General features: G+C 36.2%; 1 protein-coding gene across 2 annotated transcripts in view; it reads left to right on the top strand.

Annotated features, from left to right (window-relative positions):
* Positions 1 to 19821, top strand: part of DGKH (diacylglycerol kinase eta) — a gene marked incomplete at its 3' end in the record, with an annotated part of 172954 nt that overhangs the window by 107978 nt on the left and 45155 nt on the right. For both annotated transcript variants that reach the window (XM_079722099.1, XM_079722100.1), the window contains exons 7-14: positions 2796 to 2902; positions 3592 to 3717; positions 7174 to 7276; positions 8393 to 8552; positions 10332 to 10440; positions 10558 to 10697; positions 14012 to 14096; positions 18277 to 18362. In XM_079722099.1, the coding sequence (XP_079578225.1) occupies positions 2796 to 2902; positions 3592 to 3717; positions 7174 to 7276; positions 8393 to 8552; positions 10332 to 10440; positions 10558 to 10697; positions 14012 to 14096; positions 18277 to 18362 (916 nt within the window). The remainder of the gene's footprint in view (positions 1 to 2795; positions 2903 to 3591; positions 3718 to 7173; positions 7277 to 8392; positions 8553 to 10331; positions 10441 to 10557; positions 10698 to 14011; positions 14097 to 18276; positions 18363 to 19821) is intronic.

The following is a 19821-nucleotide window of genomic DNA, read 5'->3' on the forward strand; positions in this document are numbered from 1 at the left end:
TGAATATACAAAAAAGTTGCCTTTTTATTTTATGAGACTGTGGTTATTTAGGATATTTTTACTGTAAGCAAAGTTAAACTTTAGAAACCCCCTTGAAATCTGAATAAACTTCTGCTTGATAAAACTAAGGGCTTAAAATACAAGACGCTTTAAAAGTTATAACAGAGATGCAAATACAGGAAAAATTCATTCAACAATGACAATGAATAACACTGTATTAGAATGGAATCTCGCTTCCAGTGTGTAACGCCATCACTAAATTTACTTAATCTTTCTGCCCTTGTTTTCACAGTAAAAAGAGTCTGTACTGATTTGTCTTGTGTTGAATAATAACTAAAATTATGATTTTAAAGCCTTGCATATACAAAATATATGAATGAAAAATAGAAGACAGAAAATACATTTCATAAATAATCCCCTAAGTCAATTGAGAATGTTAATTATAATTTCAGAGCATAATTGTGCTTCACAGTTATTTATACAGCACTCTAAGAATAAAAAGTTAAGTGGTGATTTTTTTTTAATCAACGCATAAATATCTCCACATGGGTACTTATTTTTATCTTAAGTACCCATGAACACTTGCAAAGTGGTAAAGATTGAATATTACAATAAAGAATCATAATTTTTTACATGTCACTGTATTTTTTATGTTTTATGGTTTTAAAATAATGACTTTACAGGTCAGGAAAAAGTGCCTTATTTCAGAATAACTTGTTTGGAGAAAATTAATTGTCAGCTAAGTACTAGGCACAAATTAAGGTGCCTAGTAATCATGTCCATTCCTTAGTGTCCATAGTTACAGCCCAGTTTGTTTTATTTTTATCATTATATGTTATATATGTTGTATTAAGCAACTTTGTAATTCTCAAGGCTCATTGCATGAAGAAATTTATTATTACAAAAGTGATTTTTATTTTTAATGAGCTGTTTGATTTTTAATGGCAAAATCTTCAAAAAGCCATGAAATTGGGGCTTCCCTGGTGGCGCAGTGGTTGAAAGTCTGCCTGCCGATGCAGAGGACACGGGTTCGTGCCCCGGTCCGGGAGGATCTCACATGCCGCGGAGCGGCTGGGCCCGTGAGCCATGGCCGCTGGGCCTGCGCGTCCGGAGCCTGTGCTCCGCGACGGGAGAGGCCACAACAGTGAGAGGCCCGCGTACCGCAAAAAAAAAAAAAAAAAAAAAAAAAAAAGCCATGAAATTATACTCTGTTGCCCTCTTAACTTCCTTCTTTGCCTCTTAGAAAAAATATTGACTGTTAATATCAAGTACTTATTTGTACTTAAAAAGCAGCCTGCATTTTAAAACTAGAACTAAAACTAGAACCATACTTTTGAGAAATACAGTAACAGATGACAACATTTAAATAGTTTAAAATATTAAATAATTTAAAAGTCACTTGGAGCAGAAAGGAACAGGTCATGCTAAATTTTTTTTTCAAACTAAGCTAATTTCCTATGGTGCTGTTTCTTTATGCTGTTGTTTATCAGCAGTAAAATTCAGTTGAAAACTTGTTTTCTATACGAAGTCTGTGCTTAGTCACAAAGTCATTTATAACAAAAATAGTATGATTTCTAGGAAAGAACTTGTCAATGTACACAAAAGAGCAGGTAAATGAAACACTGCCAGTGTCTATAGACTAATATTTTTAAAGGAAAAAACAGCTCAATTTAAGTGGCCATTTATATATCGGCTATTCATGATACTTGAAGCATTCTGAACATTTGGCTATAGGCATCTTAGTTATTTTACTTGACCCTTTCGTTTTCATGTTACATCAGATTAGGACAATTTAAAGAGAATGGTGCGTAACCCGTCATTTCAAATTTGCTAACAATTTACTGGTAGAAATTCCAAAACCATGTGATAAGGAGCCACCTGAAAAGTCAGAAACTCTTATAACATCAGTATCCATTAACGCTTGGATAATGTGTGTCCCTAGAGGGATGGATAATCTTAGTAGGAGTCAAGTTCTGATTTTCATAAGCAAGGGTTAATTTTTCAAATAATCTTTGGTTTATTTGTTTTTTCATGTATGTGCGGCTTCTGTCTTGGTTGTTTCCTTTTATTTCTCCTTTGCAGGCACCTTTTTGATAATATGGCCTGGGAGAATTAGCGATGCCTGTAGTAGGAACATCACTTCATCATTCCTTTCTTCTACATTGTCATGTAGTCATCCCAACAGGATACTTTCAAAAGACAGTGCCATCTTTGTGACCCTCATCAACCTATTTCCCATGATGCCTGGATATTTTCTTGACATACTTGCACTTTAAAATTCCCCTGAATTATCTTGGTCTTTATCTCTCTGGTAGTTTCAAACTTCCGATTTAAGTATATTATATGTACAGAAAAAAGCAAATATCAGAAGTGTACACAGCTTGTTGAATTTTCACAAATTAAACGCATTCATGTAATCAGCACCCAGACTTGGAAATTGACTGTTACCAGCCCTCCTGTATTACTGAATTTTATTTTCTTCTTTTGTGTGTGTGTCGTCTCCCTTCTCCTCAATAATTTTTTTTTTGTATTTATTTCCTTTCTTTTCTTCTTTTAGAGTAAGTGGAATCTCTTTAAGTAGCAATCTATAGCTTGATCAAAGTGCTTCATAAACAAATAGCCATATTTGCTTTTTAGAATATCATTGAAGAGTAATAGAAGCTTTTTAAGATACTGTTTTTCTTCTGCCCCCCGACCACTTTAAAATTTCATGCTGTGATTTCCTTTCATTGTTGGTCCAAAAGTGCATATTCATTTAGCAATGGTTCACTTTTTTTTTTTTTTTTTTTTTTTAGTATGTAAGTTCAAGGCTCATAAAAGGTGTGCAGTGAGAGCAACAAATAACTGCAAGTGGACGACCCTGGCCTCCATCGGGAAGGACATCATAGAGAACGAGGATGGGGTAAGCTCGTACTGTCTCCCATCTCTCCCCAGCACCTCCGCTCTTTTATTCTCCTCTCCTGTGGAAATTAAGTGGGAGCGTCTGTTAGTTCAATTACGACAGAGAGTTCAGGGGGAGTGTTTATTATTATGATTAGATGGAAGGTTTTGGTTGATTGTGACTTTTTATTTTCAATCCAGTTCTTTGTAGCTTCCTTCAGCTCTTAAATTTCAAGGGGAATGTTGTGTAAGGGCTTAGGAGTGGTGGTTGTGCTGGGCTGGTGCTGTAGACCCTTATGTGGCCAACTAAGTTACTCTTTAAGGCTCAGCTCAGCTGTTTACTCAGATGTTCACTCCTGAGACTTTGGGGCCTCCTCTCAGTGGCGCCCCCCACCTTCAAAACCTTGACTGCCTTGCATGTGAATCACTGATAACACTTCGTGGTCACTTTATGATAATCTCTCTATGTGCCTTTCTCCTCAGCGAGACTGCAAATCCTGCAGGGCAGGGGTTTAGTCTTACTTATCTTTATATCCCTACAGTGCTCAGGGCATAATAGATGCTCAATAAATGTGGGGGAAATGAATGTATGCCACGAATGATACATGGTGCTGATTCCACAGAGTAAGAAATCATTGTATCTCTTCCCTTGGCTAAGGATGATGTCCTCCACGGTCTTTAATTTGACTGCCCTTTCTTCCTGCTGTACAGCTGGCTATGCCCCACCAGTGGCTCGAGGGTAACTTGCCCGTGAGCGCCAAGTGTGCTGTCTGTGAAAAAACGTGTGGCAGCGTTCTCCGTCTTCAAGACTGGAGATGCCTTTGGTGTAAAACGATGGTGAGAGTTTTATAACTATTTTCCATTTAAAATGTTTCTTTCTGTACCTTTTTCATCTGTGTGATTTAGAGACAAAGCTAAGAATTTATGGCAGAGCAGAGCCTGGTAGCACACGCACCTGTTGTAAGGTTCATCCTTTTTCAAGATGTGTTCCTTCCACTCTGGTTACTTTTGCAAATGCCCTTTTTGTGACACCTACTCTTGTCACTTTATGTGAGGACCTCTTTCCCACAGTTTTACTGTTTTTCATCAAGCTTTAGCCACACTTAAGTGGTTTGCTATTTTCAGCCTGTTTTGCTACCTGTTGCCCACAGAAAGCCACCAAATTTTGATTAACAGGCAAAGTGTAAGTTTGCTACAATCCCGTGTGTGTTCTCTGAGAGAAAGAAGCCGAGTTCAGTAGGCTGTGCACTGATATAATTTAGATTATATACATTTATGTTATATAAATAAGTAAATATTTTAAAACTTCTTTGCATGTGCAAGAAAGTGGTGAGAAGCAGACACAGGGTAACGTGGAGCCAACAGCAAGCAATGGTCCCATCTCTGCCAGACTGTGTGAGGACTGGGCCTCCACCCTGCAGGAGGGCAGTCGGTGCAGGAACTCAGAGGGTGACCTCACGCCCCTCAGAGGGTGATGTGGGGCTAAAAGACAGCAGGACGAGGAGGCAGTGAGTACTCACCTGAGCTCCAGGTGATGCTGTCTGATGACGATGCTGATTGCCTTGCTTTGGGGCAGAGTTGTTTGGTCATGTTTTGAGTCTTGGAAGTCAGCCCCTCTGCCCCCAACAAAAAGACAGAAAACCATTGCTTTTAATAAGCACGGTGAAGATGAGCAAATGCAAGAGATGTGCATGTGATATGTTGATTTCATAATCAATGAGATTGAGTCCATAGGCCACAGAGGAAAATAAGTCTTATAATTTTTTAGTCAGGCCTGATAGGCAATCGTGTGTTTCTTTTTGGTTTTTGTTTTTAATTTTTTTTGGCCGCGCTGCCCGGCACGCGGGATCTTAGTTCTCCACCAGGGATGGAACCCAGGCCCCCTGCAGTGGAAGCGAGGAGTCTTAACCACTGGACCGCCAGGGAAGTCCCCTCTTTTTCATTTTTGAATCGAACATGATTCTCTTCATCCCCATGCTTTTGTTATTCTTCATCGATTGCCTCTTTTATTGACATAGATGTTACTTTTTATTTCTTTTATCCCATTTAATATAATACGCAGACTATATTAGATATCTCTCTTTGGAGTTTTGGTGCAACCCTAACCCTGAAAACCCCCTTCTGCTGTTCCTTATTTTAAAGGAGTGCTCACGTAAAGAGGATTTTAAATCAAGATTCCATCCCACCTAAGATTTCTTTTTTGGGGGGACAACCACTGATGTATGCATCTACCACTATTTTTGTTAGTCTGCATTTACTGAAGTCTATTTCTCTACTTCTGGAACTTCAGCTATTCTTTTATAACTTTTTGAAAAGAAAGCAGGTCATCTGTGTGATGAATTATTTTAGAAAGGTTTTATGTAAGTTGTCTTTACCTGCAATATATAGGTCTCTACTTGTGTTTAGTCAGTAGTTGTCTTTTTCTATTGTAGTTGATTTACAATGTTGTGTGAGTTTCAGGTGTACAGCACAGTGACTCAGTTATACCTACATATATATGTTTATGTATTCTTTTTCAGATTCTTTTCCTTTATAGGTTATTACAAAATACTGAGTGTAGTTCCCTGTGCTATATAGTAGGTCCTTGTTGGTTATCTATTTGATATATCATAGTGTGTATATGTTAATCCCACACTCCTAATTTATCCCACAGACATAGCAAACAAACTTATGGTAACCAAAAGGGAAAGCAGGGGAGGGATAAATTAGTCAGCAGTTTTTAAACTTTATTAAGTTTAACAGTAGGAGTTAGAAAAGCAGTAGGAGTTAAATTAGGCTTTTTACTTGCTTGTTCTACTCTCTGCCACATTTAAAAAATTTCGCAAATGGGACAGAAGTATTATTACAGACTGTAGAAGGGATGATTCTGGAATGTCTTTCCTCTTTTTTCCTAGCAAGCTTAAATATCACCTTTGCATGAAATCATTCCATGTGTCAGTTAGACATGCAGGTTTCTGGGCCACCATCACTTTTGTTGCATGCCTCTTAATCTTGTACTTCCTATACACTATCATTTATCCATTATGATATTATGATGCCTTTAAAATGTGAGTTTCTAACAGCAAAACATCTAGTGTCTAAACATAGTCACCTGGTTCAAAACAAAACAAAACCATAGTTCCACAATCCTAATAACTCTTAATTTTTCCAGCTGTTGTCCAATCTCTGGGCATAGTTTTACCTTTTCTGTAAAAATAGTGAAGATACAATTTTATCTCTGCTTTTCTCATTTAACATTGTTATAATCATAGAGCAAAATGCCCTATGATGCTCAGACGTTTTAAATTCCTTTTAAAACTATCTGTGCCTGCTCATTTTTCTAAAATCCATTTGGATTGTTAATGATTATAAGTCATAACAGGAAACGGTCCAAAATTAGGTCATCAGCAGAACAAGAATCGCTATTAAATTTCAATTATTTTCTCAAAAGTTTTGATAAATACATGTTTAATTGATATGCCAGTTTTCTAAAAGGACTAATGAAATAAAGCCTTATTAAATAAGTGCTTTATGAAGTGCCTGCTCTTACTAATAAAACATTTAAAGGCTCTCTAGTTGAGTACATAAATTATTCTAAATTGCCTGGGTCCTACTTGCTATGTTTGCCCTGCTTGAGTGACCTTGAAACTTTTTTTTCTACAGAGTTAACACACTTGCTGAGTGCCTGTGATGTGTATCATTTTCCAAGATGAGGGGGCAATAATAGGACCTTTTCCTTTTCCTTACAGAGCCAGAAGTCTAGCTGAGAACATAGGCACGGATGTACTTATAACTATAATAACATGACAATATTATAAAAGATGTGTGAATAGAAAGGTATAGATCACTGCAGAAAGAGCAGGCACATTACAGATTGTATTTATCTTCGTTAAATTCTGTAAGAATTTTATAAGGTAGATGTCATCATCCTTTCCTATGGACAATGATATTGACACTCACTGGTTCGCCTCCCTTCTTCCTTCCCTCCTCCCTCCCTCCTTTCCTGTCTTCCTCTGCACTTCTTCCTCTTCTCTTCCGCTCTCCTTCCCTTCACCAGGCATTTACTGACTACATACTACTTGCCTGAGACAATCATGAAAACAGGCTGTACAGACCAAATCAAATTCCCATCTCTAAAATGATTAGGCCATTCCTTAGAAGAATAAATATTGTGCCATTAAAGTAATTTATGAATTACTGAACATTTTGGGATGCACTTGATCTTCATTTACCAGTTCCTTAGATATAATTTATACCATAATAAAACATTGATGTGTTTTTATGATTCCTGAAGGTTTATTTCATTGTTATTAGGTACACACTGCCTGCAAAGATTTATATCATCCTATATGTCCACTTGGCCAATGTAGAGTATCTGTCATACCTCCAATTGCACTGAACAGCACCGATTCTGATGGTACGTAGCAGTAGTGTAAGTATGTATATTCCTGGTATATCAAATGTTGATATGTACATCTATTTTCCTAGAATAAATAGAACTGTAATTGGTTATTCTGGTTAGTTTTTATATAATAATTCCATTTCAGTTGCAGAACAGTACATTTAATTTATAAAAGAACGTTTTAAAATTAAGGTGTAAAAACATAACTGTTAACACTGGTGAAATTACAGTGTATAAGACATCTCAGCAAATAAAATAAGATTGTTATTCTGTAACAAAATGCAATCTGAAAAGATTAATTTTTTATAAGCAATTTTTCCCCCTCCGTAATTGAAGCTGCCCATTAGCATAGCTCTTATTGAAATGTGTTTTCTTACCATTTCATTGTAGGAATTTATACTCCTATAAATTCATTCACTTTTTCTGGAATTTTACAACTTAATTGTACGTACTGAAGAACCTGTTTACAGCACTGGTTTTGGAATAGCATACTAATAACTTCCTTGTAAGCAAACCGTATTACAAAAGGCTTTTACCATAAACTCTTATCAATGTTTTGCTTCGATAAAGTGCCTTATGCTTTTCAAACTTTTTATATAAATGATGCCAGTAGATATCATAGATATTATAAGCTGCAGAAGATATGATTTGTTAACCTGTGTTATTAGCAGCCCCCCCACCAAACCCTGATATATCAAAGTTCTGTTATTTATTATAAAATTTAAAAATATTTTCTAAGGCCTTATCAAGGAGGAGTTAAATATAATGCTGAAAATGAACATGAATCCTTTAACAGTTGTGAATTTATAGACTATGATTGGTTTCTCTTAATAATTAAGTGTTGTTAAGGCAGGTGGTAGATCTCAATTTATCTATGATTAATACTTTTACCATCTTTGGTATGATTTTTCATTATAGTGCACATTTTAAAAGATAAGTTCTATAGTCTTAGTGTGTAAATAATAAACCTATCTCCTTTTGGGGGCGCTAAATGATAACATTGTTAAAGTAATAAACAAGGTTCTTTATTTATGAATTTATCTTTTTTCCTCTGAAGTTTTTTTAAGAGTTTAAAAAGAGAAAGCTGTACGTATTGATCTTGTGCTGTGTTTTGTTTCTTTTTTTTAACAGGTTTCTGTAGAGCAACATTTTCATTCTGTGTTAGTCCTCTATTGGTTTTTGTCAATTCTAAGAGTGGAGATAATCAGGGAGTAAAGTTTCTTCGCCGATTTAAACAGTTACTAAATCCAGCTCAGGTGTTTGATTTGATGAATGGCGGTCCTCATTTAGGGTAATTGATTATTGATAAATCTCATTTGAATGATATGTAGCACTGAGCACGAAATATACTTGGTTTTTCAGCTGATGAAAATTGCAGATTCATCTAGACATCTCTGTGTTGATCTTCTGACATCTCCCTTTTTTTAAAGTTCTGATCATAAATTTTAACATAAACTTTTTGATATTTATTTATCTTCCTTGGGTGCTGAAAGTTCTAAAATTTGTTTAGAAAATGTTTTAAAATATATCCTACATCAAACAATTCTGTTTGCTTAGCTCTACAAAGTAGATCAACTTGTGTAAATATAGAAATACAAAAAATAACTTGAGGAAATGATTTGCATGGGAGGGTAGTATTGAGTTGTATATGATACAGATAATCAATTATTTAACCAAAGCACAGATACTGTTGTGGGCCTCAAGGACAGGCCCTCAAGGATTTCAGACTCAGTTCCCATACATGACAAAAAAGTACTTTTGTTAATTGTTCATTTCAAACTTTCTGGAATGTCATATAACCTAAAATCTGGGGGGGAAAAGCTTAAGTATATTTTCAAGAGGGAAAATATGCCTTGAGGCACTTTGAATACATTTTTAGTGTATATATATGATTTTTGTTGAAGAGGTGATATTGTGTCATCTGACCCAAGAGCCTGTGATCTCCTTATAATTTACTTATGCCAACTCGGCTTTTCTCTTGGGTTCCACCGTCACCTTAAGTCATAAACACAGAAGTAGAAGTGAAGATTTTAGATACCAGTTCCTGAGAAGGCCTTTGTGTTTTGTGATTTAGCACTCTCCTATCTTCTCTGTTTCTCTCCTCAGTCTCTCTTTTCACGGTGTCCTTTCAGGGTCTTCCTTCTTGTTTCCATTGCCTTTTTCTTGCTGTCTTAAGCCCTTCTGGTCCCATGAGTGTTGGTCTTCTTCATTTGAACCCAACTCTTTCCTTATGTGCTTGTACCTCCCTTCCTTTCTCCTGCATGTGTCCTGGCACTTCCTCATCTAGCCTCTCTCCTCACCTTTGTCTCTCCCATTGCTGGTTAGCTTTGTCTCCCTTTCTAGCATATCTGTTTTATAATCCTTGATGGTTCCAATATCTTATAGTTTTGACATTTATTTTTTCTACCCATCCTCTAAAATTCTAAGCAACTCCCTTTGTGAAACTTCTTGAGATTGTCTCCATATTTTTTCAGTTTTCCACGATACTTGAGGTGTACAAAGGTACATTCACAGGGTGAAATGTGTCAAAATTTGAGATGAAGGAAGACAGAAGTAGAAAGGTTGACCTGAGAATAGGAAAAGAGGAAGCAAAACAGCTACTGGAGTATGGCGCGGGTACATTGGGCAAGGTTTGGTGGGTCTCTTTGGGAACTGCCCCTGTGCCACTCAGGAGCATCAGTGCCCTAGATTCTCCTCCCTGGTTTGTAATATGCTACTCATGGAAATAACATATCCTTGTGAAGTAAAGAGAAAAGTCAGTACTCATACCATCTCCTATCACTTACTTTCATTCTCTTTCCTGGATTCTGCTTTTTTGTTTTCTCATTTCTCACTCCCCTTTTTTCCTAATTTTATCTCCATTTCTACTTACAATCTCCTTTCCGCTTTATGATTAAGACATTTTCTTGAGTTACACATTGCACTCAAATTGATTTTTATAGTATAATTCATATGTAAGAGTTCTTATATTTAATCTGAACACGAATACCAATAACTAACAGAATGACAAAGAATTGGGGAACGTGATTTTTATTTATTTATACTAAAATAAAATACTTTTTTCTTTCAGTTTAAGATTATTCCAGAAGTTTGACAATTTCCGGATTCTTGTTTGTGGAGGAGATGGAAGTGTAGGTTGGGTTTTGTCAGAAATTGATAAGCTCAACTTGAATAAACAGGCAAGTGGTCTTTCCTTTCACTGCTAGTTATCCTAACCTGCTGACCAGTGATGTACAGAAATGTCAGAGTCCCTATGTGTCAACTTGTCTGAGGTCTCCTGTGGGGCTGTCTTTCAGTGTCAGCTGGGAGTACTGCCTCTGGGTACAGGAAATGACCTTGCCCGGGTTCTTGGCTGGGGAGGCTCATACGATGACGACACCCAACTTCCTCAGATACTTGAGAAGCTGGAACGAGCCAGCACCAAAATGTTGGACAGGTAATAACAAATTCTCTTCTAAAACTATATCGAAAGTGGCATACTGATAACTTTTTTTGATAATTAAAATTGTACTGACGATAACCCCTGACGGGGGTCCACCCCTGAGGTCTAGAACAGAGCCTGGCACAGAATAGACACTCAATAAATATGTTTTTTGAGTGAATGAATGAATTGTAAAAAAAAAAAAAAAATGAGGAAACTAGTTTAATGAATCCATTGTTTTAAAGATAATGTAGAGGCTATGTTGATACTAATTACTTTTAATGGCTATTTGGCTCAGAAAGCTTAAATAGTTAACGGGGGGGGGGCTTTTGATGAGTATAATAGGTATGGTCCCTTCATCTTCTGGTTTCATTAAAACTAAGAAAGACATATAAACCTTAGATTTTTTAGAATATCTCTTCTTAATTATACACATTGAGAAGGAATTGAACCAACAAAATACTAAAAAGCAATCTTTTCCCCAGGACAGGGAAGTGTTAGGAAGACAGATTCAAATGAAGGAACTCTCACTGTTTTTATGGTATCCTCGACTGCATCTCTTAACTGCTTTCTCTCTAAATGCCCCACACGTAAAAAAGAAATCACAGTGTGTGTGCCCTGAGTATTATGCAGGAGGTGTTTAGAATTGGGGTATAGGGAGCAACCAGGGCTCAGTAAGCAGTAACCTCCATCATAAGTGGGACACAAATGTCGAAATCTCATTATAAATTTGAACTAGCGTGAATCAAAACAACTTTGATAGGATTAGCCATCTGTGGTACTCTTCCCGAAAATAACCAAATCTCATCAGGGAGCCACCAATCTAAAATGTAATTACTCTAAAATAAGCTATAACCTAATTAATTGTAACCTTGCCTGACATAAGGTAATTTTGTAATGGCTGATTCTTTTGCTGACAGAGTATTTAAAAAGAAAGCTGGGCTGGCAAGCATTTGTCTGTGTTTATCCCAAACCAGTCATGAGAGGGATCCCCCAGTAGTTTGGGAGCATAAAATGGACACAGCCTCCAGTCTTTAAAAGAGCCTGGAGGTGATTTCCCAGACGACTGCCCAGTTCAGTGCTAACCAAACCCCACAAGGTATTTTAAGTGGCTTTTTGTTGTAAATTTAAATACCGCTCTCCCCACAACCTAGGAAATGCTGTGAGGCATTTCCTCTGCTCTGGGTGTGTGCTTTTCCCTTGTAAGTTATAAAAATTTCTCTAGGTGGTTAGCAGAGAAACAACACCCCCTTGGTAAAATTCCTTAATACAGACCTGCAAAAAAAACAAACACAAGAAAAAACAAATCAAAGGGGATTAAAAAAGCTTGGACTGTTGTTTAGAAACATAAGAATATTTTGTTCCAGTGCTTTCCTTACTAATTTAAGAATACCATGTGTAAAGAACAGGTGAAAAAATTGATGTTTAATAATATTCCACATCATATATGCTTTTTCATATATATTAATTTATTTGACCCTCAAAACAACACTGGCTAAGAAGAGCATTGTTATGACTGTTTTACAAAGATGAAAATTGAGTCTTGTGGAGACAGTGGAGTAACAATGAATAGTATTTTTTGTCTGCCTGGCACTTCTAGTTACTTTACTTGATAGAGTATCATCTCGTTTAATCCTCACTGTACATTTAGAAATGGCTAATATCATTATCATCTCCATCTTACAGGTAAAAAGGCTCAGGAGGTTTTTATATTAGCAGTGTCACATAGCTAATAAGTGGTTGAACTGGCTGTCTGCAATGAAATCCAGACTCTACTTCCCAGGGGCTTTCAACACTGCACTCTCTGTTTAATGCACATACTCACCAAATGGGTCCGTAACTGCTGCCTTCAACTCTGCTTAGCTGGTACCAATAAGCATCCCTTCCTGACTTGTGCTGCCACTTTCTCCTGTTTCATCAGCTCCAATCACTGTCTATAAAGGGAGGAGGTATAGCATGGAAGGTGCAAGGACATTTGGGTGGATTTCTTTCCCAATTCTTTAACCATCCTTTGACCAGAGAAGTATTGCCAGATATACAGAACTGGACTTCCATGTTTCCAGTTGTGATTTTCCCTATTTGAAAGTTTACAAAGTTTAATTATTTTATTTGTTGCTTGTATTACATCTGTTTCTGCACTAGAATACAAGCTTTATTAGAGAAGTCTTATTCAATTTTGTATTTCCAGACCCTGGAATACTGTCACTTTGAGACATTCAGTACATACCTGTTGCGTGGATGAATGAAGGAATGGATGACTTTTTGTGCTCAAATGTATATTTACAGTATATTCATGTGAAGAGTTGAATAGTAGCTATACACATCTATTTCGTTTACACATCCTAACATATAACCTATGTCTTTTGGGGAATTCTCTCAGAATTTGAATTTTTTTGCAAAGACTTATTGGTCTGAATGATACACTAGGCTCTATTTACATACTGATGCTAATCTTGGGATTTTCCTCTAGGTTCTATCACTGGCATTCACTGTGATATGCTTTTCTTAAAATCCATGTGTTACAGTACTGCTCTTATTATGCTTTGTGTCTTTGAAAGATCTTTATTTCACATCCTGTTACTGACAACAATAATGTCTCTACCCAATTGTTCTTCCCAAATTTTGAAATTATTTTAGATAGAAGACTGGATTTATCTGGAGTTGATTGCTTTTCTCTAACACCAAATGATTCAATGTTTGGTTTGAAATTAATATTTACAGCTAATTGAAATAAATTTGCCTCAGTTAAGTATTATTTCTATTAATTTTTTCCTCTCAATCCCATGCTTACTTTATTAATGTAAGAAGGACTGTTTATCTAATTTTCATTTCATGTCTGTATAAGCTGACTTGGCAAGACAGATTGTTACGTGCAGAATGATTTATTTTTCGTAGGTACTATGCATTTGTTTAATCTAGGACATGTTTTAGAATTTGGGGCTGTGACCCATTAGCAACTTATATAATCTAGTTAGAAATTGCAGTGAGCATTATTTAAAAGGGAAACAGAAAGGAATAGAAAAGTCAGAATGCTTTGCACCTACTGAAGAGGAGACATATCTACATATCTACATTTCTTACTGTGGGCCATAGCCTTCAAATGTTCGGAAGTCACCAATCAGAGAATTGGTAAGATATGGAAATCATAAATTATGAATTCAGCATTTTATGAGATTACCAAAAGTCCATTTCTTCCCATATTTAGTTATTTTAGACACAGTAAACCATAGTTCATGAATATATGTGCATATGTGTGTATGTGAGGTAAGAACAAAGTCAGTTTATTAAATTTTAAAGGAATTTTAGACCAAAGATTTTTCTCCCTTCAGGTGGAGTATAATGACCTATGAACTCAAATTGCCAGCAAAGGCTTCTCTACTTCCAGAACCTCCAGAAGCATCTGAAGAATTTTATGTAAGACTTTAACTCTTTATCTATTTATCATTTGAAAACAGGGGTGAGTGTCTTGAACAATGAAAAACATATAAGATATGGTAGTATGTTCACTTAATTGTAATTTTTCTTGTTTGGGGTTTGGTCTCATTGACTGCTTCTGGTCCTCTCCTCCAGAGGAAAGAATCCTTACCATCTGGGTTAGTGTCCTTCCATGAAAACCACCCTGGGCGTGTGAATTCAGCCACATCACTCGCCTTTGTGGGTCACATCTTCGTGGACCTCAGCTGTTGAGGAGACCACAATGTTGGGAGGATTAAAGGAGGTGACGAGTGTGTGGAAAGCACCAGGCGTGCAGGTTCCCTTGCTCCCACCCTGATAGAGTCCTCCCTGAATATTCCACCTGCCTATTTACTCGTACCAACCGGGCTCTGGGGAAGCCAGCTGATGCCAGGCTCCTGTTAGCTTTCACTCATCTTCTCCTTCACCCGCGAGCACCTGTTTGAATATTAGATGTTCGCCCAGCTCCAGACACACATCAGTACTTACTCATCACCAGAACATTGTATTAGAATTTCTCTCTTCCTGCTTTCCCTGCTGTGTTGAGGATGCATCAGGACAGGCCTCTAGGTTAAGTCTGTGGATCAAGATAAAACAAAGGAAGACAGTGCACTTCATTCCATCCCTGCTACAGACCATTAATAACTACAGTTTTCAGACGTTCTTAAAGATTCAGCATTCTGATTAAACCTCAAAGCACTGGAGATTTAAAACAACCTAATTTTCAAAGGATTATTCTCTGACTCACTAAGACCATTTGATCTATGATAGCTTATTTTTCCCTCTAGGAAAATTCATCTGTTTATTTTACAGTTGAAATCTTTGTTTTGTCATTAAGAAAATTAGGATCTTGTCAAAACTAAGGAAAGGAATGATAACTAGAAACATGGGCTATTCCTTAAAAAAGCTAATTGTATTTAAATTTTTTCCCTGATATAAAAGTAGCAAAAACTGCTTCCAAAAATTTTTGAAAACACAAAAATATATAAAAAAGAAGGTAAAAATTTTATTTACAGTCCTGCCACCCAGAGGTAATTACTATGAAAGATTAATATATTTACTACTTTATTTCCAGCAGCATTTTTGTTTATTTTATTATTTTATTCAACTATAAACATAATGTTTTCATAGGAACCAATCTTTTTTCTTAATAGTATTTTTTAAATGTTATTAATTTTCTCTCCATAGAGATAAAAGGGGCATTATTTTCCTCTTCTTACTTCAAGATGTCTATTTCCTAGCATATAAGATAAAGTCAGACAATTTACTTTTATCATATATGTAGTCACTAAATATGAGGTACAATTGTAACTACATGGAAGAAAGCTCTTTTTTAGTGTAAAGGAGTTTTGAATGAAACTTCATGTATTTTGCTTTTTTATTAAAGTATTTCATAACAAAGAGATAGTGTGCCTTAAGATTACAGGTTAAATGAGTGTTCTTTGTCACTCTGACCCATCACTGTGTGACTTCTTTGCCTTGAAAACTGAAATAAAAGTAAGCTAAATATTTCTTCTTCGTAGGCTCAATCTAATGTTCCAGCTTCTATTTTTTAAGTAAAATATTTATTTTGGATTCCCTTATGCATGATTGTGAAATTACTGTTTTTTTCGATTTTCCTTAAAAGGCCACAAAATGTGGTTGATCTTCTTATTAACTGTTAGCATTCTGCTGGCACCATAGAATTATAGAGCTTAAGGAATTATGACAGTTTTATTGATTAATTCCTTATGGCCATAATTAAGTAATTCTATTTGTTGTTGTACTTTTTGAACATTGTAAGAATAGTGATTCCATGATTTCCTTCAGTAACAATGATTCTATTGCTTAATGCTCAATGTCAGAAAATGTATTGTTTACATTTAATGTAAAATCCCTATGCCATCAGGTTCTTCTCTCCTCTACCCCTTGGCGAATGAATATGCATCTCTCCATTGGCCTCATACTAGTTCACTCTGTTCTCACCTCAAGTCTCAGCTTAGGTATCACTCATTCCAGGTGTCCACCACTCACTCCAAGTTGTCATCCCTCATCTCCCAAGTCCTACATCTGTGTCTTTCTTCAGTAGTTCCACAGCCCCCTTCACCTTCCATCATCTTACTGCTATCACACTGTAAGAATCAGGCAATGTATATTACTCACTCACCATTAATTATATTGTCATCTGGTACGATGACTGGCACAAAGTAGACAGTGAATTAAAACTTAGTATTGTTAGGGAATTCCCTGAAGGTCCAGTGGTTAGGACTTGGCACTTTCACTGCTGTGGCCTGGGTTCAATCCCTGGTCACGGAAATAAGATCCCATCCCGTCACAGTGCCCCTGGGCCAAAAGAAATACTTAATAGTAGTTAAGTCCAAACAGCTTAATAAGTATTTATGTCCTGACAACTTAATAACCATTTGAAAAAAATAATACACATAAATTAAAAGAAAAGAAATAACTTATCTCATTCTTAAATAACTAGTTGTGAGCCTGTGGGCACTGTATACATCTCAAACCTTAGAATCAGATTGGACCGTGATACCCTCATTTCCTATTCAACACTAATTTTTGTGTGGAGTTTGCTTTATATCACAGCAACTACTGAAAATCCAGCTGCACAAAAACATAATGTCATCAAAAGGAATGTAATGCAACCTAATATTTAAACTGTGTACTACCTCAAGCTAGTAGTTTCTGTGATGTCCAACAGATGTTGAGTATTACAATGTTTTCTTTGAAATTTAAAAGAATCTCATGGTAGCCCTCTGAGTTCACTGAGGTGCCTGGCACACAGCTTGGCAAACAGCTCTAAGCTGACTGAAACTAGAGGGTAAGTCTTTTATTTCCAGTCCCAGGTACCAATAGGCACTTAATATTGTTGAATGAATGAAAGAAAAAATAAAGTTACAACTTCATAGCATGCTATTACCAAGCAGCTAGAAAACAGACAGAATTGAGGGGAAAGAAGTTTTATTACTCAATAAGAGTAAATTTAGAAATAAACTAATCAGAAGATTTTCATTTCCAGAAATTTGAGGCCATTCTCTCCTGTGTTTTCAGGGAGTTGACTGGGGTACAGCAGCTCACACCTTCTCTTTGATTACCTTGGCACTGATAACAAGCATCTGTAGACTTACTAGACTTGTATGATTGGGGAATGATACAGAAGAGACCAAAAACATGACATCTGCATCAAAAGTCTTTTAATCCAAAGAGAAAGCAGTAGGAATCTGGCTTCCAAGGAATACATAAGGCCAGAGGGCTTTGATGTCAAGATGTCCATTGTTCTAATACAGTTTGGTATTTAGATTAAAAGAATTTAACAATACGATTTTTCTTTTTTTAAGCCATGCTGCACAGCCTTATTCTGGAGATATACGGGGGTGTTGCATTGTGGTTTTAGTTTCTATTTCCCTGATGGCTGATGAGATTGATCACCTTTTCATCTGCTTATGGACCACTTGTATATCTTCCTCTTTATTTATTTATTTATTTTTCATTTTTAAAGTTTTATTTATTTATTTTTGGCTGTGTTGGATCTTTATTGTGGTGCGTGGGTGTCTCACTGCGCTGGCTTCTCCTGTTCCAGGGCATGGGCTCTAAGCATGCGGGCTTCAGTAGTTGTGGCTCACAGGCTCTAGAGCACAGGCTCTGTAGTTGCGGCACACAGGCTTAGTTGCTCTGTAGCATGTGGGATCTTCCCAGACCAGGGCTCGAACCTGTGTCCCCTGCATTGGCAGACGGATTCTTAACCACTGCGCCACCAAGGAAGCCCTATCTTCCTCTTTATTTTCTAGTCTTTTGCCAATTTTTATTAGATTGTCTTGCTTTTTTTGTACTGACTTGTAGGAGGTTTTTTTTTATATATTCAGCTATTTGACATTAATGAAATTTTTAATGGATTTTATGGATTTTTCTAAGAATATGAATTAAAGAATTCCAGAAACTAAGAGCCTTTCACAGAAAGGAAATATTTATCTATTTTGTATAATGACTCTTTCATATATATTATTTATTTCATTAAATCCATTTATATTTCATTACAGCCATTGCCATGTGTCAGATGAGTCAAAATGGTCCCATTTTTGAAGCAGTAATAACTGAGTTGTATAAATGCCAGAAACAATAATACAGTGTGAGTTTTTTATTTTTTCAGATGACAATTTATGAAGACTCAGTTGCAGCTCATCTTACAAAAATCCTCAATTCTGATGAACATGCTGTGGTCATATCATCTACCAAGTGAGTTGTGGAGTTCAAGTCATGATATAGTTATATGGTAAAAATGAAAGGAAAGCTGTTTCCTACCACTTATGACATTTCTTCGTGATTTCCGCCCCCCAAAATATCTGTGAAGTAGGTTATAGAACTAGATATACTAAATTTGCACTGGTTTTTAAAAAACCACCTTAGCATCTTATTTGCAGTGGAGTTTATTTAGAGGCTATTTTTTTGAGGCTTAATTCGAAACATTTTTGTCAAAAAGGTACAGTGAATATTTAGAATTTGATTAATCTAAGTTCTGATTTAAAGAAACATTTATGATTAATTATGATGTGGAAAACACATTTCACTATAATTCATTATTTCCATAAACACTAGTATTCAGGGATTGTTTACACCAGGAAAAGGAAAATAATAATGAGATTTTTCAAAATGACATTTCCCAGTATGTTTAAATTATGTAATTATATTTTAATTCAAAGTTATCAGATTTTAGTTAAGTTGATTCCATACATGGAGCCAAAGCTACTTGATTTTATTATCTCGAATGTTGCCTGTCTGGAATTTAGGATTTAGTCTTGAAGCACCCTATACTGCTGTCATGAGAACTGGAAAGTCAACTACAGGAAGGAGTGAAACCCACTGAAATTTTCAACTGATGAGCAAAAGTAAAAGCATGCTTTAGGATTCAGGCTTAGCAAGGAAATATTACTGATATACAGAAAGAGGGGAGAGAAAGGGAAGGAAAAGAAAGGGAGTGGGGAAGTGATGGAAGGAAAAATACACAAACTTTACATGTTACATACTTAATTTGCAAAGAAGTCAAGGAAAGACAAAATAAATCATGAAAAACAAATTTGCTTGTGACCAAAGCACAGATGTAGTGACAATTGCTTTGGGCGCCATAACCTTCAGCAATAGGAGATAGGACTGAGCAATAGGAAAAGAGTTAACAGCGAGAGGCAAGGGAAGCACACTGGTTGCCCAGATTAGTGGGCTCCAGATGCTCTTTATTTGATGGTCAGTGCTGCTGATGGGTTTTTTGGTTGATGCCTCGATTGGGTGTTTTTTAATTAGTTATATTGCTTTATGGTGAAGTGTACAAATCTCTACTTTGTCCCAGACCTTAGCACTCCCTATTGTCTTTCTCCTCTTGGGCCAAATTCACATACCAAAGTTACTTCCTCTGGTATTTCTTAAGTTACTTCTATGAGGAAGACATTTGCATTTGCCACCCTTGCCCTATGAGTCAAGTGCCTCTTTATGGGACATTTTAGAGGACATGGCTAGAAAAGATTGAAAGTTGCAATGGAAACTTTTTTAAGGTATAACAAGTTATAGAATTATTCTTTAATACAGTTAAGTAAATGTTTTATTTGGCCACCTTTCTTAGTTCAGATGTTAGCAAAGCTTTAATATTGGCTTTCGGGTGTTTGATTACTGCCTCTTTTACATTTTATGTGTTTTTTATTTTTAT

This window comes from Hyperoodon ampullatus (assembly GCF_949752795.1).
Source record: "Hyperoodon ampullatus genome assembly, chromosome: 16".
In the NCBI taxonomy this organism is placed as follows: Eukaryota; Metazoa; Chordata; class Mammalia; order Artiodactyla; family Ziphiidae; genus Hyperoodon; species Hyperoodon ampullatus.